Source organism: Syzygium oleosum, unplaced genomic scaffold (assembly GCF_021117445.2).
Source record: "Syzygium oleosum isolate NSW1041296 unplaced genomic scaffold, Sole_v2.1 Sole_v2.04, whole genome shotgun sequence".
NCBI lineage: Eukaryota > Viridiplantae > Streptophyta > Magnoliopsida > Myrtales > Myrtaceae > Syzygium > Syzygium oleosum.
In genome coordinates, this window is record NW_026607488.1 from 11,238,338 (window position 1) to 11,260,711 (window position 22,374).

The following is a 22,374-nucleotide window of genomic DNA, read 5'->3' on the forward strand; positions in this document are numbered from 1 at the left end:
ATAGATAGAGTCATAATTCAAAAGTTAACAAAACAATCAAAGGGGCCACATCAAATGATTATTCGTTTCATTTTATTATATCGAATAGCTTCATGAGCTATTTTACCTGGGTTCGCATTAAGAACTCCTCAGCCAACCTCTGGTATCTTACAGACAAGGCCAAATTCATTAATCCAAACATATACTCGGTCACAGCAAAAATCGCCCTCAGGTTCTTTTCCCATTGGTATCAGCGTGCCCGTCACGTATGGATTGTCCTTCTCGATTGCCTTCTTTGCGTTATCTCCACTCTGTCCCATCAACTCGGGCCACTTGACTTTACCCCCTACAAGCACTGCAATCAATCCTTTGTCAACCTCGACCTCAGATTATGCCGTCGAAACTCAACTAGTATTGCATGCCTTGTCGTCTATGCATACTACTAAATTTCACATGCTCGAATATTCAAATAATTAACGGCTCAAATTATGAAAAGCATTGATGTAAATTAACAATATTGTATGCTAGAAATATAAATATAAAAATGAAAAAAAGGGACATAAGCCTTTTGGGGGCATACGAAGACAGCATTCGAGGGTAGTGCATCCGCGATCATCACAAGGTGGGTAATGGTGTTTTTTCTTATTTGTCTCCATGCTTCTGACCTTCTTTGTAATAAAGCAAGATGTAAATTGTATGAAGTGTTGTAGCAAGCACAACCCCTTTTTATACCCATTTTCGCATATTATACGCAATAAATACCTTGACTACTTTTATGAGATCTAAGAGAAAATCTGGCTATAATGACTCTCGTTGAATTTGATGAGATTCACCAGTTTTAATGATGCACAACACTTTATACACCCATTTTCGCATATTAGAGGAGTAAATGCTTTGACTACTTTTATGAGATCTAAGAGAAAATCTGGCTTTAATGGCTCTCGTTAAATTTTATGGCATTCGCCAGTTTTAATGATGCACAACCCTATATATATATATATCCATTTTCGCATATTATAGGCAGTAAATACTTTGACTACTTTTATGAGATGTGAGAAAAAATATGGCTTTGATGATTCTCGTTAAATTTGATGGGATTCACCAGTTTTAATGAGGCATACGGTGAACGGTGCATCCCCTCCTCTCATCCCAAAAATGCAAAACCACCAAAGACAAAGCATGGGGTCTTCAGTAATATGACAAGGGACCGATCAACCGGTCACAGGTACATGCATTTTTATATTAATCTTATGACGTGTTGGATAATTCAAAAACCAATAGTGAAATCTATGAAATCATTTCGGTGATCATAAAATCTTGTTAAAGTATTTAATGAGTTCTCTGGGTGAATGCAGAAGGAGTATCGCGTGATAAAGATCTTCTGCAAGTCTGTCCTATCTCAAGTGATCAAAACTAATGGAGATATCAAAGGGAAGTAATAGAACATTAGAAATTACTATGAAACTAGAAAAATCACGTGCCTTCGATTTGTCTTCTCTGCTTCATACATCTTATATTCTCCACTTAAAGTCTCTCGTCTCCACTGATGACAGACCCTGCATTCGCCAAGAACGACGTTCTAACCACCACGAGTGAAGTTTCGAGCATCATGAGCACAGTTTCTGCATCGGACGATCGGGGCTGGATTTTTTTTTGAAAAGAAAATTCTCTTTTTTTTTTTTAGGATGTAAAATCTTACTAATAATTGAGTTCTTCAGAAGAGATCTTGCTAAAATCTCGACGTGTCTTGGTATCACTCGTCTGCGAGACGTGATTTTTTGTTTTCGATTAAATAATATTATGTAGCAACAATTGGCCCTTCTTTCTCAAAGTAAAGAAAGCTTTCCGACCCGCAGCTCAACTGAAAAATTAAAGCGAAAAGGAAAGGGTCGAACGTAGCAATTCAACATATAAATTATCGATAGGCGAAACTGCGGCTTGTTTTCACTTCGTAGAACAACCTATAAAAAAATAATTTCATGAAAACAAATTAAGTGCAACAGAGGAAATTGCACCAACTGAAATAAACAAATCAATTTAATCGAAGAACGAAAAAGCAATGAACACAGGCCCGGCCCGGCCCGGCCCGGACCGGCCCGCAACCAAACAGGAGAAGAGCCCTAACCCCCTTTTTCCTTCTGTCCTCTGTTCTTTTCGGCGGTTTTAAAACGTCGTCAGAGAGAGAGAGGTGTTCGGACAAGCGCGCAGCAGAAGCACGCTTTCGCTCTCTCAAACTTCACACGGTCGCAAGCCGAACCCACAGGGAGAGAGAGAGAGAGAGACGGGCGAAGGGTGTCGCCGGCGAAGATGATTATCCCCGTCCGCTGCTTCACCTGCGGCAAGGTATTGCCGCTGTCCGTGGGACTTCGCGTTCGGTCCTCGTCCGCGAAATCTGTTGCCTTTCTTGTTTTTCGTGGGATGATTTTTTTTGCAAAGTTTTGTGTTTTTGACCGTCTATTTTGTATAGACCTTGAAGGGTTCTGTTGTCTGCTGTGATATGCTGGAGAGGTTATGTGCTTTCTTGTTTTTTGTGGGATGGTTTTACAAAGTTTGTGTTTTTGACGCTCTATTTTGTATAGACCTTTAAGGGTTCTGTTTTCTGCTGTGGTATATGCTCGAGTGGGTTATGCGCTTTCTTGTTTTTGTGGGATGGTTTTGCAAAGTATGTGTTTTTGACGCTCTATAATGTATAGACCTTTAAGGTTTCTGTTATGTTCTGTGATATGCTGGTGAGGTCACGTGCTTTCTTGTTTTTGTGTGATGGTTTTACTAAGTTTGTGTGCTTTCATTTTTTTGTGGGATGGTTTTGCAAAGTTTGTATTTTTGACGCTCTATATTGTATAGACCTTTAAGGGTTCTGTTTTCTGCTGTGATATATGCTCGAGTGGGTTATGTGCTTTCTTGTTTTTGTGGGATGGTTTTGCATAGTTTGGTTTTTGACGCTCTATATTGTATAGACCTTTAAGGTTTCTGTTAGGTGCTGTGATATGCTGGAGAGGTTACGTGCTTTCTTGTTTTTGTGGGATGGTTTTACGAAGTTTGTGTTTTTGACACTCTATTTTGCATAGACCTTGAAGGGTTCTGTTTTCTGCTGTGATATATACTCCAGTGGGTTATGTGCTTATGGTTGCTGCTGGTTTCAGGTGATTGGAAACAAGTGGGACCAGTATCTCGATCTCCTCCAGGCTGATTATCCGGAAGGGTGATGCTCTCATTCAATTTCGTTTTCTTTTGCTACTTTTTTTTATGTTATTGAAGCTAGAAAGTTTCATATTGTTGTGATTATTTGATTTTGATGGTACAATTTGTGAATATGTGATAGGAGAGCTATACATATTTTATATATAGTGAAAGCAGGAGCAGAGGTGATGCTTAGAACTTTTAGGAACTTTCTTCGTTAGGTTCTATGATCTGTCATGAATAAGCATGATGATTTAGTTTCCTTATGGTTGTTTCTTCGACAAGGTCGTCTGGATTTCACAGTGTTTGCCACTAGTTTTAGAACGGTAATAGATATGGTTAAGAGATTGAAGTAAGGAACTTTATTTGGTCAGAATGGCCATTTGTTGTTGGCACTCAGTAAAAATGCAGTTAGAAGTGGTTCAGAGTCCGGAGTGGGTGAGATTTCTCTATTTCTGGTTTCTAGATGTCTTTGCTTCTGTACAGACGGTTTTGTTCCTCGATTACGATACGAGTTTCGAATGCTTGTAGTGAATGCAGCAATAAATTTTGTGATGGATTTTCCAGTCTTGAAAGTTTGGTGTTTTGGCATGCAGAGATGCTCTTGATGCATTGGGATTGGTCCGGTATTGCTGTAGGCGAATGCTGATGACTCATGTTGACCTCATTGAGAAGCTTTTGAACTACAATAGTAATATCTCTCTCTCTCTCTCTCTCTCTCTCTCTCTCTCTCTCTCTCTCTCTCTCTCTCTCAGGCACATGCACACCCTCACACATTTGCATGTGTACAAACATAACTCTCTTGCTCACGCACTACATTCCAGAGGTTATGTGCATGATTTTTTCTGTGTTGCTTCTTAAGATGTTATATCTGTATGTATTTATATGTATCTTTTTCTGATTTGATGCAGCCTTGGAGAAGTCCGAAACCAGTTGACTTGGAATTACCAGTGAAGGATGTTCTGCACCATGTTGCTTTGGTATCTTCTAATTGAGCGATATCTCGACAACTATTCTATGAGGCGCATTAGAACTTTTAGTTGAGATGTAGATGTGGTGTTGACATATTCTGGACTGAGGTTTCATATGGTCTTGTGCTTTCTCCTATTGTTCTTTGAAGTGACACTTGGTGTACCATTTGGGTTATTTCCCTATTGTATAAATCCAGTCGCCCAAAGTATGTCCTCATTTTGATTTTTGTGTGGAAGCTTTAAAGTACCAAGAAGCAGAATATTGAGACACAATTTGTGGAATCAAGCAATCGTCCAAAGATTGCAGTCATTAAGGAGGAAATGAAGCATGCTTTATTATTTTGCTTGTAGTTTCAAGTGACGGTGATAGGTGCGTTATGTGGTGATTGATCTGTTTAGGAGTTTTTTTAAACTTCAGGTTGGAACAATTTGACTTGCAACATGCAAAATCCAAGAAGCTATTCCTTGATTGGAATTTCATGGTATCATTTAACTCTTGTGCCATGAACATCATCATCAACCAATCCATTATTTCTGGACAAAAAAGTTTGTAGTGTTGTGTCTCCTCTTGTAATGTATTTGGAATTTAAAGAAGCCTTTTAGAGAGCACCTTTGCGTGGTTATGTTCTTTGATAGGTGAAATGCCACAGGTTCCAATTTTCACTACCCAATAACTAATTTGGTACTAAAACAAGAAAGAGCCCTTAGACATGATGGATTTTTTAATAATTTTGTTGTTGAGCTTGCCTTTTATATCAGTTAAGCTAAAGTCAAAAGCAAAGCAGCTAAGCCTCTTCCTGCTTCTGAGTTCATTAGAGATAAAGAAGTCCCACTTCTTTCCTCCAATTAGGGGCCACTTGGTAGATAAGCAATTTTTTGGGACGATTTGGCTTGCAAGATCCAAGAAATCATGTGATGTGCTGTTGAATCAGCTGTTTGCTTTGGCTAGAATAGATCCTTACGGATACTGCATTTACATATGTATGACGTGTCACATTGCGCTGGTCGTCTAGTTCCACTAACTATTGTAATTTTGGTTGTGGATTTTTTAGCTTCTTTTGGGATCTGAAACTTGTGGAGAGCTTTTACTTTTTAGTTCTTTTACTCTTTGTCGAGACAGCCAGATGTACAATATTGAGACACCTTATCGACATAATAGCGTATGCATGTAACTGTGCACACTGCCTTTCAGTAATCTATGTCTCCTAGTACTTGGTATTCTCATTTGAAAGATGTCATTTTATGCATGTTTCTTAGAATTGATATTTTTCTGCTGCTTGGAGAGATGGTCTTCTGCCTCTGGTATGTTTTAGCATGTTCACAGTAGCAATCTCTTAGTTAATTGCTATTCTACTAGAATGAGTAGCTTTCATTTTCCCTGTCCAATAGAAGCCAATTGTGCCTATTCTTAGCTTCAAAGTTATCAGGTTCAACCACTTACCAAAGGAGAGTCAGTTGGACTCATGGTCGAGCGGTAGAAAAGAAAAGGAAATAATAATGTAAAGGTTGGGTTTTTTGGGATGGGTTTGTCCATTGGTTGATTTACTTAATCTTGGTGGACTCTGTATTGGATCTGAGGCTGCTGGCTTTGTAATGGCGCGCTTGTTTTTCTTTTATTGAGGTTGTTTTGGTGCTTCTGTTTCTGTGTTCTCTGTGGTTGTGAGATAGTTCGTTGGAAGGAGGTTAAGAGTGTTGTTCACTGAAAGTTTCAGATCGTTGGCGTTCTTTGTTCTTTGTCATTCTTTATAGCATAGCTGCGAATTTATTGCCTATCTAATTTAATCCCATGTTTTAGGATAAGATTTTGTCGTTGTAGCTTGACGTCATTTTTATGTGTTGCAAATGCAGACTAATTCAAAAGTTTGTATTTTTCGTTCCTTTTTATGAAGATTTTCTTGTACAGCAAATAATAGTAGTTTGCATGCATGGTATGTTCCCTGCTGCTATGGTCAATTGATCGTTTGACTAAACTATGCTTGCCTTGTCAAGCTGTTTGCTTTGCAAAGTCCTGCTTCTTCTGCCCTACAGTTTGCGTTTGTTTCTCACTTCTTGATGTTCATACGAGTCTTTATGATTTCCATCTTTCATTATATTCTTTCTTAGCTTGACTTCCAGTGTTTTCTGTCTATAAACTCTGGAGATGCGGGCACTGTGGTTTCTGGTGCTCAAGGAGTCATTCCTAATAATATCAGATAGCCAACTGCCCTTCATAGTTCTTCCGAAATTGAAACGGAATTTAATGCTTGTAGTCCTTTACTATATGGGCTGCAAGTTTGGCTTTTCTGTAACATTTTTCTGCATTAGAAGCAATGTCTCGTGTGCAGATAGAACTCTCTCCTCACGCCCAAGCGCAAACACTCAAACATGCACCCATCTATGCAGGCACACGATTGATATCTTGATATTGAATATACCGCCCTTCCCTTTTTAGCTTCCCCGCGTTTTAATTTTTGCAATTCACCTCCTGAATCTTAGAAATTGGTTAATGTTTTGGACCTCCGACCATGCGGCAGTATGATTTGTCTTATACGGATGTGCACATAAAAAAGGTAAAAGAATAGCTCAGAAATTTTTTGGATTAAGAACATGTGACTATAGTTCCAACAAGAATTTGATAGGAGTCAATGCCAAATGTACATCGGTATATACAGTTGTGAAATACATTTATCAGTAGTCTTTATATTTTTCCTCACATATATAAATAATATACGACCAAGTTGCCTCTCATAGCTATATACATGGTCAGATACGTGAGAAAGGTTGGAGTCAACACGGGGTCACTTTGTCACAAATTTCAGAAAGTCGGGGGGCAAATTGCAAAAATTGAGAGGCAAGATGTAATTCTCCTCTTGGTTGAGTCGCTAATTCACGAGATTAGCCTTGAGGAGAGTATGCACAACGGTCGCCACAGACATTTCAAACGGGACAAAATTTGGTTTCTCGTTGTTGTAGCACCTACGGCTACGAAGGTTGTCTACAGCAACAAACTAGATTTTGTGGCCGGAGGTTGTCTAAAGCCGACGGAAGGCAATTTCATCCCAGTCGGTTGTCTGTGGCGATGGAAATGTTTTCGTTGCCTTAACTTATAGGGACCAAAATGTTCTTCGTCATGAATTTTTGTCATTTTTAATTACTTTCTGATTTTGGTTTTTGATTTCCGATTTCACCTATAAATTTTGTCAAGAGAGAGTGTATTCCTCAAAGGCCTCTCATTTTCTCTCTAAACTTGGCTAGTTGGCCACAGTTAGTTCTCACTTTGCTCTCTAACCTTCACCCTCAGGCTCAAGAAAATTTGGGTAGGGAATTTCCTCCAAAGCCCACGTCCAAGCTCCCCTTCTATTTCTATTCGGTTTTGTATAGTTTTTGTGTCCGGTTTGCTGTCACTTTTGCTCTTCAATGTTCACTTTGAAGCTTAAGAGTATTTTCAGTAGAGAATGGCCAAGAAGTAGGGGTGAGCGGTTTCAGGTTCCTTACAGGTTCCACATGGAACCTGTAACCTACCCTCAGGTACAGATTTCCCATTTTTTGGAACCTAGAACTTACCCGTCGAAACCTGGAACCTAGAATCTACCCTGTCACAGGTTCCAGGGTTTAACAGGTTTTTTTTATTGCATTTTTAGTTAAACAAAACAAAATGAATGAAATAATATTGAACAAACTTGTCATTCATCAAAGAGAATACAAAAAACTAGTTTTCCTGGTATTATGGTTAAAATAAATATAACTGAAATGGGAAGTTATTGCATGAATCAATACTAGGGGTGAGTAGTTTCATGTTCCGTACAGATTCTACTCATGATAATAGGTTCCTCATTTTTTGGAACTTGGAATTTACCCTGTCACGGGTTCGAGGGTCAGTTCCAGAGTCTACTCAGGTTCTATCTGTATTATTAATTGAACAATTACAGTGAATCATCACCTTTAATAACCACCACTTGCTGTTATGATCCACTAACCACAACTTATATTTACACACGAAGAATATAAAATATTAACAAGTCATAAAATGAAAGTTCAGACTAGTGGGTCCAGATCATACACTCATCATCTAATACCATGAAATACCGCAGGATAACGAGAAGACAGGTTTCAGGTTTTAAGTTCCGCCTACCTAGAACCTGAAACTTACCCGTCAAAATAAATTCCTCAATTTTTAAAATCTAAAACTTATCCTGCATACTTTAAAATAAAAAACCTACAAATTCTCATTAATCCGGTTCTCAAATTTCGGGATTCTACTTGGAATCATGTTCACCCCCTGCCAAGAAGAGGCCACCAAAACTCACGCCCAAGCTCCCGTCTGCTCTTGCCAGCTGCTGCAGCTTTTGTGTCCATTTTTCTGACATCATTGTCACATTGGACGACCAGCTCGCGCTTATGCCCGTCGGTATTTCCTTCTTAGTTCCAGCTTGTATCCACCGGTTTTTGGGCTTGAATTGTCACCTCAAATCAGCCCCAATCACACTTCAATCAATCCCGAGTCAATCCAGCAGCTGCAGCCCTCTCCCCTCCACGTTTTCTCTTCACATTTCCAGCTGAAAATCAGCTGAGGTTGTCCTTGGTTGCATGCTGTTCACGCCTGCTCCAACTGCAGATTTTGGACCTATTTGGTGGCTGCGCATGACAACGATTCTGTGCCCGAGAACAGATTCTGCTAAAAAATGATTCTTTTTTATTCCGTGTCCGGAATTGATTCTGAATATTTTAAAGCGTTTATTAACGGCCCAAAATTCCATCCCTGTAATAGAAAAATAACAGAAATGCGTTTGGTAACGCCATAAAATTTCTTTTCATTAATAATATTTTTAAATATTTTAATATTTCTTTCTTTTTTTCTTTTCTTTTTTTTTCCTCCTTGGCCATGGCCTGCTCGCCGGCCATGACCGGTAAAATATTTTTTTATTAATAATATTTTTATTAAAAGTATTTTTTCTTTTTTTTTGCCATGGCCTGGTCGCCGGCCATGACCGTTAAAATATTATTTTTTTTAATAATTTTTTTATTAAAATTTTTTTTTAAAATATATATATATATATTTTTTTTTTTACCATGGCCTGGTTGCCGGCCATGGTCGGTAAAATATTTTTTTTATTAAAAATATACATTTTTATTTTTTTGGGCCATGGCTGGTAAAATAATTTTTTTATTAATAATATTTTTATTAAAAATATATATATATTTTTTGCCATGACCTGGTCGCCGGCCATGGCTGGTAAAATATTTTTATTAAAAATATATTTTTTTCTTTTTTTTGGCCATGGCCTGATCGTCGGCCATGGCCTGTAAAATATTTTTTTATTAAAATATTTTTATTAAAAATATACATTTTTATTTTTTTTGGCCATGGCCTGATCGCTGGCCATGGCCGGTTAAATATTTTTTTTATTAAAAATATATATTTTTTATTTTTTTGCCATGGCAAGTAAAATATTTTTTTATTAAAAATATATTTTTTCCTTTTTTTGGCCATGGCCTGATCGCCAGCCATGGCCGGTAAAATATTTTTTATTTTAATAATATTTTTTGTTAAAATATTTTATTCTCGTCAGATCCGGCGAGAGCGATCCTCAGGCCGGACATTAGAAGCTACATTAAAAATCAAGAAAAGGAAGAAGAAAAAAATTGATTCTCAAAATTGTTCCCAGAATCAAGAAGCTACTTTTTTTTAATTCTTGAAAACTGATTCTGTTGTGCCCAGAATCAAAAAATTAAACAAACGTATTTCTGTTCCCAAACTGATTTTGGGAACAAAAGAACAGAATCAAACACTGTTTGGCAAGTTGTCATGCGCAGCCTAATTTGGCCCACTTTCAACTCAAGTCTTCTAAGATGTATTAGGGGATGCGATCTCGAATTAATTGGCTAAAGTGGGGGGACAAAAATACAAAATATTTCCATGCAACGACCATCCAAAGGCGACAGAGAAACAGAATTTCCATGCTGAAAAATCCAGAAGAGATGTGGGTAAGCAACCCGAGCCAGTTGAAGGTGATCCAGAATTACTACACTGACTTGTATAAATCAGTAGGAGAGCGAAACTTGCAGCCTTTACTGGACATTTGCCCATGTTTGGTAACGGAAGAAATGAATCAAAGTCTAACTAAGAAAGTCACCATGGACGAAGTTAAAACTGTTGTTTCCCAGCTTGGAGCAGCAAAAGCGCCTGGCCCTGATGGTCTCAATGGTCAATTTTACCAACACTATTGGGAAACTCTTAAACAGAAGATTTTTGACGAGGTAGAGGAATTCTTTGCTTCAGGGAGGATGCAGCCAGGCTTAAACGAGACATACTTATCCCTTGTGCCAAAAGTTCAAAACCCAGAAAAGTTAGACCACTTCAGACCCATCAGCCTCTGCAACTTTTCCTTTAAGATAATTTCAAAAATCTTGGCAAACAGATTAAAACCATGGCTTCCAGTCTTGATTAAGGAGGAGCAAAGTGCCTTTGTGGGTGGTCGATTAATCCAAGATAATATAATGATTGTCCAAGAGATCCTTCACCAGCTAAGGATTCGGAAGAGGAAAAAACGATTTCAGGCGGTTCTTAAGTTAGACATGAGGAAAGCTTATGACCGAATTGAGTGGGACTTCTTGGAAGCAAGTCTAATGAAAATGGGGTTTGATGAGAGGTGGGTGAATTGGATAATGCAATGCGTGACAACATCTCTTAGTGTAAAGTTCAATGGTGAACCCCTTAATTTCTTCCAACCCACAAGGGGAATTAGGCAAGGGGATCCCCTTTCCCCTTATCTATTCATACTGGTTGCTAACTCCCTGTCTATCCTGATGTCAAAAGCGATAGAAGATGAAAGTATTAAAGGGATAAGGCTGAACAGCAGTTGCCCAATATTATCCCACTTGCTATTCGCTGATGATTCTATTTTTTTCCTAGATGGATCGGTGCTGGAATGCCAAAACTTGGCGAATATCTTGAATCAATATTGCTATGCAACTGGACAGGAGATTAATCTGAACAAATCAGGGATTTTCTTTAGTGCTGGCTGTCCGCAAAGGCTGAGAAGCAACATGGCGGAAGCCCTACGAGTCCCGGAAATTGCAAAAATAGGGAAATACCTTGGAATCCCATCTGATTGGGGAGCGTACAAGAAGCAAATGTTTGCTTGGATACTAGCTAGGGTAAATTCTAAATTAGAAGGATGGAAGGAAAATCTCATGTCAAGAGTGGCAAAGGAACTTCTCATTAAAGCTGTGGTTCAAGCCTTGCCTCAATACGCCATGTCGATCTTTAAAATTCCAGCTTCAATATGTCGTGCCATTGAACAGAAAATAGCTCAATTTTGGTGGAGAAGTAACGGTTCAAAATCTGGGCTACATTGGAAGAGGTGGGACGTGCTAAAAACAAGGAAAGATGACGGGGGCTTGGGGTTTAGAGACCTAATGTCCTTCAACAAGGCCATGTTTGGAAAGCAAGCTTGGAGATTAACCCAACAACCCACGACTTTATGGAGTAAACTCTTTAAGGGTCTCTATTTCCCTCGAAGGAACTTCATGCAGGCAGTAAAGGGCTTTTGACCTTCTTGGGGATGGCAGAGCCTTATTATAGGCAGAGACGCAATTGCTAATTCCATTATGTGGTCGGTGGGTACAGGAGAACGTATCCAAATCAGAGAAGATAAATGGTTAAAGAGGGGTATCATAGGAGGACCAGCGAACAGGCATGACCCTACAACTGTTTGTGAGCTGTTGAACAGAGAGGAAAATGCATGGAATGAGCAGGTGCTTCAGGGACTCTTTGGTGACCAAATAGCAAATGAAATACTAACAATCCCTCTGAGAACTGATATTTTAGAAGACAAAATTGTGTGGACAGGAACTAAATCAGGTGATTTTTCAGTGAAAAGTGCCTACCATGTCATCAGAACAGAAGCCTCAAAACTGAATAGCAATCAAACATCAACCTCTTTTCAGCCCCCACGGAAGCTATGGAACAGAATTTGGCATATGTTATCCCCCCCAAAAATTAAATCTTTTGTCTGGAGTTTTTGTCAAAATGCCCTTCCGACAAAGGACAACCTGTTTGGTAGAAGAATCATATCCGATCCATTGTGCCCGATCTGTCGAAGCCTCCCAGAGACTAGCGAGCATTTGTTTTTGCTTTGCCCTTGGACGAAGCCTATCTAGGAGAACCCAGCCCTGCAAATCAATATCCAAAGCCAAGGTTTGACCAGTGTAGAAGAGTGGCTGTTGAGTTTTGTAAGAAATCAAGGAAATTCACCGAAATTTGAACTGGTCTCGGGAGTCCTATGGCTTATCTGGAAGACACGAAACAACACCGTATTCCGAGCTCTCCGACCAGAATCGTCTAATATTGTCCAATCTGCCCAAACTCTGCTTGAAAATTATGCAAAATGGAATGACAGGCGAAATTTAACAAGGAATCAATGCGACAACCCCCGAGCTCCCAGTACGACGGATCAAGCATGGAAACCACTGACGAAGGACACTTTAAAAGTAAATATTGATGGAGCTTACTCTCCCAGCTCAAACGAAGGCGTTGTAGCCTGCATTGTGCGCAATACCGCCGGGTCCCTAATTGATGGATTTGCTAGATCGGTGAGGGCTGCATCGGCGTATCAGGCGGAAACTCTAGCTCTTGTCCATGCATTGCGCTTTCTCTCTCCTCGAAGAAGTTTTAAGCTGGAACTCAACTCCGACTGGTTGAGTTTAATCTCCTCTTTGAAGTCAGCTGATCAGCAAGGGTGGGAAGAGCGAGCACTAATCATCGAAGCTTCTCATCTGTTGTCTTGCTTTTCGGATATTAAAGTTGAGTTTTGTAATAGGGAGCAAAATAGAGCTGTGGATTGGGTTGTCAAAGCCCAATACACGAATTCTCTCCCTTCGAATTGGATAGCCAATCCCCCCGGAACTTTTTTGGACTTACTATGTTTAGATGCCCCTGCTACGGGCTTTGTTTCTTAAGTTATTAATAATAATACTTTGTGTTTCTAGACCAAAAAAAAAAAAAAAACTCAAGTCTTCTAGTTTATTTAGGATTGGATATGGCTGATTCTTAAGGGCTTAATGATGTTAAAAAAGGTGGGTTAATCGGGTAATTAGAGTAATGAAAATGGAAGATGTGCATCTGAGGTTTGGTAGGGGCATACTGCGCAGTCGCGCGGATTCGGCGACTACGCACTCGTTCGTCCAATTGAGCTGAAATGTTGTGGAGGATGAGTTAACATATCAGCGTAGCTTGTGTTAAAATTTCGCGCCAAACGGATATCGGGAAGCCCACTTTCAAAGCCCATACATCACCGGTTTTCATTCAGGAGCATCAACCGACATCAGCTTGGAAAAAGGAAAAACTAGGAAGCTTTGCTTAGAGCTAGCTCACGGGCCATATATCGTTGGAAAAAAAAACTCAGAGACGCTCGTCATGACACATGGTTTGCAATTTTCTAGGTTCATTTGGGCCTTTAATTTATCGGGGAAAGACAGGTCAAATTTGCCGGAGAGAAGATTGAGTCTAATTGTGACTCGGGGCAATCGTTGACCAAAATTTTAGCCATCAGGCCCGAGGTTCTAATACTGCAATGTCCCTTGCTTAAAAGTGTAGAAGAAACGCAGTGGAAAAAATGAACGTAGGATGACGTGATACAGACGTTTTCGATTAGAGGTCGAATTGCACCTAATTGGATCGCTAATCTTCACGAGACGCATGGATGGGCTACACGAAATGAACCATAGCTATTAATGAACTATCATGCTTATAGTATGCACATGCAGAAGGAACACGGCGAGAATAAGGAAAGCAGAGTCGCATATAAACTGACTGTTTTTTCACAGGGGTCAACTCTGCTGTTACGGGCGAACTTGATTCCTGAAATGATTTTCTTTGGAAAATACTCGCCCATCGGTGATTTAAGTGGGGGTTCGTGGCGGTGAGATGCTGCGCTAGCCCCCCCTCGAGGACTAGTCGGGCATCACCGCTGGTTTGAGCCCTAGCTCGCCGGCCGCGCGGACACCTCGGTTATCAAAAAAAAAAACTCGGCAGCGAAACTTAGGTGTCGAGAATTGTATAAGGGAAAATCGTGAACCGTCTCAATAAGCGCAGCATGCATTTCAAAAGTGCGTTCTTCAACCTGATCATAAGTTGCGCATTTCTCCACCCAAAGAACCCTTAACTCGTCGTATAATGCCTCGAAATGCACGTCTATATCCCTTCCAGGAGCATGAGGCCCGGGAATCAACATAATTACCATATTAAGGAGCGACTTCATGCACTTCGAAGGCGATAAGTCAAACAAAAATTGACGCCGACCACATAGGGGACATCGTGCTAAGCTTGACATACCACGAATCGACATGATTTAGAATTTTTGATTCTCTGCGAACTTTGGTGGATAAAACCTTTCCGGGAGCAAACGAATCGTAATGATTTTTGTATCCATTTTCAGTCGTCCTTTGATGTCTTGCACTGGATTTGTCCAAACTAGTCTTAACAACATAACGTTTTTCTCGGTACCTCCAATTAATTTTGGGCTTACTCTTATGAACCAATGACATATTTAGAGTTTGATACATAACAAATTGCCCATAATTTTTTGTAGACAAACGAACTAGTTCGATAATTAATATCCCCATTTTCATTGATTTTGTAAGAGTTAAAATCCTTTTAAGTTATTAGAATATCTAAACTTGTTTCTCCCCTTTGAATAGAGGATATAGCGATCAGTCTAAGCAGGAGACAATATTCTTTAATATTATTGATCATTCTATAATTTTAACAATCATTCCCTCTCAATTGGAAAAGTAAAAACCTCCTTAAAAAGAAATCAAGCTTTTGCTTCCTTGTTGCTCTTATATTGCTTTTCCTTTCTACGATTTTTCATGTCTGAGCTTGCATAATCTTCTTCAATATCATTTTCTTGGTTTGCGAGACGTGATCCAAATCCAAGATTCGCTTGATTTTGTGCATCTAATTCAAGATTATCTGGACTCATTTGCTTCTTGATTATTCTCTAATTCAATATTTCTTTAATTCGATAATTGAAAAAGATCCCTTTTGTTCTTTCCAGTCACGTTTTTACTTTCACTAACATTTTCATTAAAAAGCCTCAGTCGACATTTCCAACCTCGCGTTGCGTGCATCCGTGTCAAACCTAGGAAATTCTCTATTAAAATGTTTCCAAGCATCACTTTGAAGTTTTCCAATAGGACACTAATTCATAAAATGATTGTGATTCTTTTTATCAGATCGGAGGGTGCCGTTAAAATGTCGACGCACTTGAAGTAGAGTAGAAACCATTACTTCCATCATCTAGTTTTTTTTTTAATTATGGTTTTATTAGGATAGTTACAAAAAAAGTCCTAAAGATTTTGAATAAATGTCAATTCATTTCTAAATCCTTTAATCTGGCTAATCTAATCTTAAACCTTTTGACAATTTACCAATGTAGTCATTCCGGCCAATTTTGATTAGCACTAACATGGATAACTTTTTAAATTTTTTTAAAATGTTCTTTTCTTTTCTTTTTCCTTTCATTTTTTTCTTTTTCATATTTCCTCATTGTGGCTGGAGAGAGCTTGCAAGCCTTGACGTAGATTTGGCGAGGATTGCCGGTGACCCTTGCCGGCCACAATAAAGAAAAAAAGAAAAGAGACAAAAGGAATAGAAAAAAGAAATAAAAAAATACAAGATAAAAGAAAAAATTATTAAAAATAATAAAAAAAAGTCAAAGAAATGTTAAAGCAAATTACGAAAATTGTTTACGTCAGCAAAAGCCTTCCTACGTGGCACACTCGACGTCCACATCAGCAAATTTTCAGCAAAAGTTGAACAGAAAAACTAAAATGGTAAATTGTCAAAAGTTTATGACTAAATTGGCCAAAGTAAAAGGGTTATGATTGAATTGGCATTTGTTTAAAAGGTTTACAACTTTTTTGGTAATTTTCCCTAATTTTATCCTATTTGACCAAACATTGTATATGGAGGCTATATTGGACTTTTCGGTATTTATATGAAATTAAAATCCTGGCTTTATTTATACTGGTTTTTATGCACACATAACGCGAGCGCGATGAATTTTTATCCATTATGCAACATTAGAAGTTAATAACAAAATCCATAAGTTTAATTACATGGAGATTAAAAAAAAACTTGACATTATATTCACGTGTTATACAAATCCTAATCTAAAAATAAATCATTAAATGAATGTTTTCTATTTTTTTATAAATGAAAATAAAACTTATTTAGAATTAAAAATATAAAAGAATATAAGAGAAGCATTTCAATTTTCTCACAAAGAAGTGTAAAGATGGGTTTGCTTTTTGTTGTATATGCAAAATTAAATAATTTTATCAAGCACACTAATAGAAAACGGATAATTGATTTTTTTTTTGTTTTACCTTTTTGGTCCTTCTTCTTTGTTCAATTTTATATATTTTTCTCTTTGCTTAACAATTACAAAAATAAGTTTGGTAAGATTAAATGGAAAATATAAAAGTACGATAAGTGTCACTTTTGGAATAAATAAATACATGTGTTAATAGTAAGAGAGAACAGTGGAATCACGTAGCTGAGCGTGAACAAAAAGTGAAAGAAGAAAAAATGTTAAATTCTAAGTTGGAAAAATAACACATATGGTCCCTCAATTTTGGCATAATATGTAATATCATCCCAAAACTTTAAATTTGTTCAATGAGATGTTCAATGTAGTTATTTCCTTTCTTTTTTTGATTTGAGATGAATATCTTATACGGTTAATATCACGAAAAACCTCAAATTGGTACACTTGTGACAAATTTAGCTCAAATTAATTTTTTTACTACAAAAATCCAAACTGGTAAATCTGTGACAAATTTACCATAAACTAATTTTTTAACTATCAAAAACCCAAAACTGGTATATTTATGATAAATTTACCCTTCGTAATTAATACCACGAAAAACCAAAAACTGGTAAACATGTAACAAACGGAGGGTAAAACCCCAAACTGATACACCCGTCAACTGTCACCTGTTGTCCAACTCAGAAATTTGACGGTAAAATTTAAAGGAAACTAGTAGTGGGTAAAATTGTCACAAGTGTATCAGTTTTGAGTAAATTTATCATAAATGTACTAGTTTAAGATTTTTCGTAGTATTAATCCTACCTTTTTTACCAATAGTTCAAACTTAACAAATTCGAAGCTACGTCAGCAGATTCTATTAATTTGAATTAATAGAAGAATGATATTGAAAATCTTCACATGATCTAGAGACCAAATTGAATATTTACTGATAGTTCAGAGATCATATTGAATAAATTGAAAGGTGGAAGATGATAATGCATATTATATTAAAGTTTAGAGACTACTTGTATCATTTTGCCTTTAGTAATCTTTATGAACTGTTCAAGTTACTTTCCAGTTTCCCAGAAAGCAAGCATTTCTGAAGCCATGATCATTCCATAAGTCGCGATCAAACTCACAGTTCACGAGTCCTCTCGAAACCTAAAGTCCAAACACTTCCTCCTTCTCGCCGGTCGATTTCGCGAAGCTCAGGTAACGAAGCAAGTCACATCACCCAGTTGATGAGCAACCACTTAGTCTCGCATTCACTTTCTGGGTTGTCTTGCAAGTTCATCGTGTTTGATTTCCTCTGACTTCATACAACATCCGGCATTTAAGATGTCGCTCGTTAGACTGACTAGACATAGTTTTCTGTTCATCGACTGTGAAGAGAAGTTGCTCGATGTTTTTTTTTTTTTTGGGTTTTTATCTGTTTTTTGGGTAAGTACTGGCATGCTCGTTTGTAGGATGAATTGGTTAATGCTGGAGTTCGTAAAATCTTCTTGCTATGAGGCAATGATTTAGCGGGTATTGTGTTAGAAGTTGAAGTTAGAAATCGAAGTTATAAAAAATGAGAATAGTGCGGAAAAGAGGATCGTGAAATTTCTGTATATTATAATAAAGATAATATGGCGAGGATAATATCAATTATAATCAATCATAATCAAGAGAATTATATGCATGATCCAGAAAGATATGAAGAATCCAAGGAAATATCCTTATTATCTTTAACATAAGAAAATATCCTAGAGGAGTATTCTTCAACATTGAAGAAAAATTGGGAGGTGAATGTTGAGCGAATTGAATCAAAAGTTGCGTTTCTTCGCCTTTGAAAAGTAGGTGCAACGTGCAATTTCTTTGTCCGATTATACTGAACCACTGTAATTTCTTTCGAAACAGGATACCACTTTAATCCGTTCATTTGCCCTGGTTTCTAAGTAGGTGCATTTGCCTCTGTTGGTCTGATCCTGTTGTACAAGGAATTGTTGCTCTTACCTTCGGTTTTGTGTAACGAAAAATGTGATGGAGCCGGTGTAGCAATAATCTTTAGATATTTTCTTCATTTCGTATTTTTAAAGAATGTTTCAATGGTCCGTGCCGCATGAGCGTAAACTTAGGAGCCTTTTACTTTAGCTGGAGGGTGAATACATTCTTTGACTTAATGAATTGAAATGTGGTTAAACACAAGACTGTCTTCCAAATTCACGGTCTAGAAGCTCATGGAGATGTGTATTGAGTTTGGGCTCAAATACTCTGAAGTTCCAGAATTGTATACGATGCAGAACTTCTACTCAGTTTAGACTGTAGGAAGAAGCCAAGGTTGAATTCAGTGTTGAACTTTGAGGACATATTGTTCTTTTGCCTTTTCAGTTCTGTTTTGACGCACTATCTGTCTAAGTAGCTTGTGGTAAAGTCCAATATAAACGTGAAATGGGAAATTTTGGACTCTCTCCTTGGTCTCGATTATTTTCTCGTATGATGTTACTTACACATGTAGCATTCTATAGGTGTGGATTCACAGACTGCTTTCTCCTTGAGCAACTATTGGTCTTGTAGATATCATCGATGGCTGGATATAGTTCAGATGACGGTGATTATTATTCAGATGGTGGTTGGGGAGAGGAAGACAGCGGTGGCTATTGTTCAGATGATCGTTCAGAGCAGCAAGAATTCAGCGATTACGACAATGTTAGTGAATCCCATGAAGGGACCGGCAGGGAAGATAACCATGAAGCGCAGGATGATGATGAGGGCTCTTATGATGAAAATGAAGGCAAGTGCAAATCTATGTTCACTGTGGTCATCAGGAGCAGCACTGAATTTTTGCTTGCTATATGACTGCTTGAATTGAAGTTTTTCCTGTGTTGCTGTTCATATTTCGAGCTTCCATATTGACAGGAACGGAGTCAGAGGAATTGAATGATGAACTGGAACATCAAGTTGGGGGCTATGGGGCGCCAGGAAATGTGATTGTGAATCCGGGGCAGGATGGACCGCAACAAACTATGACTGGAAGCATTGGGAAGCAATCGGGAGTTGATGGAGGGCGACATCCCGTGACTAGCTATGAATGGAGTTCAAGGACCAGGCATCAGGATAAGCGAACTGGGGACTATGCGCGCGCGACCACGAAGCATACTTTCGCCAGTGGCAATACATTAAAGGAGAGATCCACGGGGAGAGTCGGATTCAAGGATGAGTACAAGCAGAGCACCACCGTCACGATCGGCAACAAGGGAGGCTACTCTGAGTATCACCGGGAAGAGAGGTTTCGGACCGTTGAGTTTGGGAAAAGCAGCGGCAACTGCAGTGGCAGCAGCATCTCAGGCCGACCAACAAGAAGAAATGAGGATCATAAATGACCTCATCTGATCCGCCGCTTTATCTAGTGATGTTTGAAGACTCGGTTTCTGCTTCTAGGGGTTAGTAACTAGACGTGCGATCTGTCTTACATATGCTTTAGTTTGTGAACTCGCCCATTTCACTTTTGGTTTGCTAAACTTCTGACCTTGCTTGTTGGGACTTTACAACAAGCCACGCGAGCCTATGTGAGAACTCGGAGAACCGGGGTGTTTGTTATTTGATCTCTCTTGTTGATTACTCTTGCCTTTTGGAGAGATGGATCTGAAGTTCGTGGCGATACAATCATAGAGCCAAAAGGTTTTTCTGAAATTCTGATCCTGAACATGTACCGCGAGCTTGTTCCTCGAATTGGGTGCTTCCGTTTGCCAGATTTTGTGATTTGCTCCTTCCGTTTGCCTGATTTTGGGGCTAATGGGCCCAATCATCATTAGGGTGGTTTTACTTTTGGACGATACCTTTTGACCCATCAATCTTGTTAGTTCAATGTCCGACCAAAAAAAAAAAAAATCTTGTTAGTTCAATGATCTAAGGTTCCTCTCCTTGAATTGTCATTTCCTTTTGTTTGAGACAACTAAGTAAATAGACTCTATTGATAATATTCCTAAAAAGCTCGCCTTGTCAATAGAAAGAGTAGCGTTCCCCGTAGGAGTGCATCTCGATAGTTGGATTCCTTCTCCATGCCAATCTTAATTCCTTTATGTCAGTCTCTATTTCCCTTAAGCAATCAGATAAGATATTGAATTTGTCTTGCTAGCCCCCTTTCTCCTCCTCTTTAGAAGTTATCTAATCCAGGCTTAGGTCGATAATACGCTACTAGAAAAAAAATTGTTTGAGAACAGGCAAGCACCTCTTTCTCTATAATAAGTATTCTTTGCATGTCTCTTAGTCAAATACCCTTGCTCCTATTCTCTTTTTCATTGCCTTAAGCCTTCAAAGGAAGAATTAGAACTCACGAATCTATGTGAAAAGAGGTTTTTCTCCTGGCTGACCTATGAGGAAATCTAATCCCAGGGTTAGTTCCTACTTTGAGGTTGGTTTATCAAAGACCTGCTTTTAGTGTGCCTCGTTATGGAGCTTTCATTTTTACTAGTTGACATGGTTTAATTCAAGTTGTCGAAAAGGAAGAATTTTCATTGTTTAGGTTGTCCTTATTTGTTCCCCAATTGGTAGTTTCAAACATTTTGGTCTCCAACTTGATAGTTATGATATGTAGTTAGGTTCGGCCCAGAAGACGGTAGCGTGCAACCATCAGGTAAGAGGTTTTCCCAGAAAGAAAATCCGACGGTTAGCCTCGCATGTACTAGGGAACATAGAACTTTATAATACAACGAAAAAAGAAAAAAAAAAACAAACAAAACTACTCAAATTCCCTCTGCAAAGTGCATATGGTGAGCGTAGTGCAAGTCTTCTGTTCTACTGTTTCAATTCTGATAAAGTTGTTCACTATTCTAGATATACCCAGTTGAAAACATAATTGTCATACATAAAATTGGCATTCATGTCGAGAATAAATAACTCATCATTAATATAAATACATGGAAAACAATCGAGCTTCATTAACATCATTGACGCCCGATAACTTGTGTTGACACTTCTAACATGTATCAACATGTTTCTACACATGAGTAATTTCACTTTGCATTGCACCTAGAGTGTCTTATTGAGTCAACTTTTTTTTTATATTCTATTATTCTTATCCCTAATATTGTTTTTCATTCTGTGATTATATTGATAGTTTAAAACTTTCAAAATATATATTATAAAGATAGAAACAGAAAATCCTTACCAAAAAAAAAAAGATAGAAATAGAAAATTCTCCAAATTGCATAGTTTATCGATATATACATAAATACGTGGAAAATTGTGGAGCTTCATTAATATCAAAATTGAGTAGAAAACTATGAAACCCAATTATGGATATTACGCGACGAAATGAGGAATTCGTCGCCTTAGGCTCGTTTATTTATATCAAAGCAATAAAAATTAATTTCGTGGTGTTTGCTTGGATCTAAGGCGACGAACCAACATTGCTTGTCACCCTTGCTCATTCCATAGGCAACGAAAAGAAAGTTCATCGCTATTGCTCAAACAAACAAGGATGAAATTTTACTTCCATTGCCTTCGGCCGTTACCATATTCGTGACCAAAACCCACTTTCGTCGCCATAGACATAACCTATGGCGACAACTTTCCACTTTCGTTGCCAAAGAACTGATCCGGTATACTCTAATGCAAACGAAGCTTAAATTTTATCGCCCTTGGTTGGAGCAATGGGATGGAATGTTAGTTTTGCTGCGCTTGATAAATTCCTGCCTTATCAAAGGTGACGAAAATAGAAATGGGTTGCTGTTTCTCAGTGTAACGGCAACGAGCTTTTGATTTTGTTTCGTCGCCGTTGATCAAGGCAACGCCGACGAAATAAAAATTTTGTCGCCTTAAGTCTATTCTGAAGCGACGAAACTGATATTTCGTCGCTATAGGGTGAATCAATAGCGACGAAATGCATGTTGTGTCGTCGCAGCTGGTCTATGTATGGCAACGAAGTTTGTGTTTCATCGCCATTGCTTGGCCCATGGTGACAAAGT

The 22,374-nt window shown here is 38.3% G+C and overlaps 2 protein-coding genes and 1 non-coding gene across 3 annotated transcripts; all 3 read left to right on the forward strand.

Annotated features, from left to right (window-relative positions):
- Nucleotides 1–2,142: 2,142 nt before the first annotated feature.
- LOC115679309 (DNA-directed RNA polymerases II, IV and V subunit 10) lies at nucleotides 2,143–4,339 on the forward strand. The gene is made up of 4 exons (XM_030602905.2): nucleotides 2,143–2,322; nucleotides 3,123–3,181; nucleotides 3,756–3,850; nucleotides 4,071–4,339. Exons 1-4 carry the CDS (start codon nucleotides 2,287–2,289, stop codon nucleotides 4,094–4,096), a joined length of 216 nt encoding a protein of 71 aa, XP_030458765.1. The 5' UTR covers nucleotides 2,143–2,286; the 3' UTR covers nucleotides 4,097–4,339.
- Nucleotides 4,340–6,316: 1,977 nt separating this feature from the next.
- On the forward strand, nucleotides 6,317–6,423 carry LOC115679417 (small nucleolar RNA snoR98). Its single transcript, XR_004005500.1, has one exon. It is a non-coding gene; the product is annotated as a small nucleolar RNA snoR98 (small nucleolar RNA).
- An 11,086-nt stretch (nucleotides 6,424–17,509) lies between these two features.
- On the forward strand, nucleotides 17,510–20,045 carry LOC115679330 (uncharacterized). Its single transcript, XM_056310895.1, has 3 exons — nucleotides 17,510–17,638; nucleotides 18,983–19,199; nucleotides 19,325–20,045. Exons 2-3 carry the CDS (start codon nucleotides 18,992–18,994, stop codon nucleotides 19,786–19,788), a joined length of 672 nt encoding a protein of 223 aa, XP_056166870.1. The 5' UTR covers nucleotides 17,510–17,638; nucleotides 18,983–18,991; the 3' UTR covers nucleotides 19,789–20,045.
- The last annotated feature ends 2,329 nt before the right edge of the window (nucleotides 20,046–22,374 follow it).

Coding starts and splice junctions, on each gene's coding strand:
- LOC115679309 (XM_030602905.2), top strand. CDS start 2,287: ATGATTATCCCCGTCCGCTGCTTCACCTGCGGCAAG. Junction 3,182..3,755: donor CAGGCTGATTATCCGGAAGG/GTGATGCTCTCA, acceptor TTTGGCATGCAG/AGATGCTCTTGATGCATTGG. Junction 3,851..4,070: donor GAAGCTTTTGAACTACAATA/GTAATATCTCTC, acceptor GATTTGATGCAG/CCTTGGAGAAGTCCGAAACC.
- LOC115679330 (XM_056310895.1), top strand. CDS start 18,992: ATGGCTGGATATAGTTCAGATGACGGTGATTATTATTCAGATGGTGGT. Junction 19,200..19,324: donor CTCTTATGATGAAAATGAAG/GCAAGTGCAAAT, acceptor CCATATTGACAG/GAACGGAGTCAGAGGAATTG.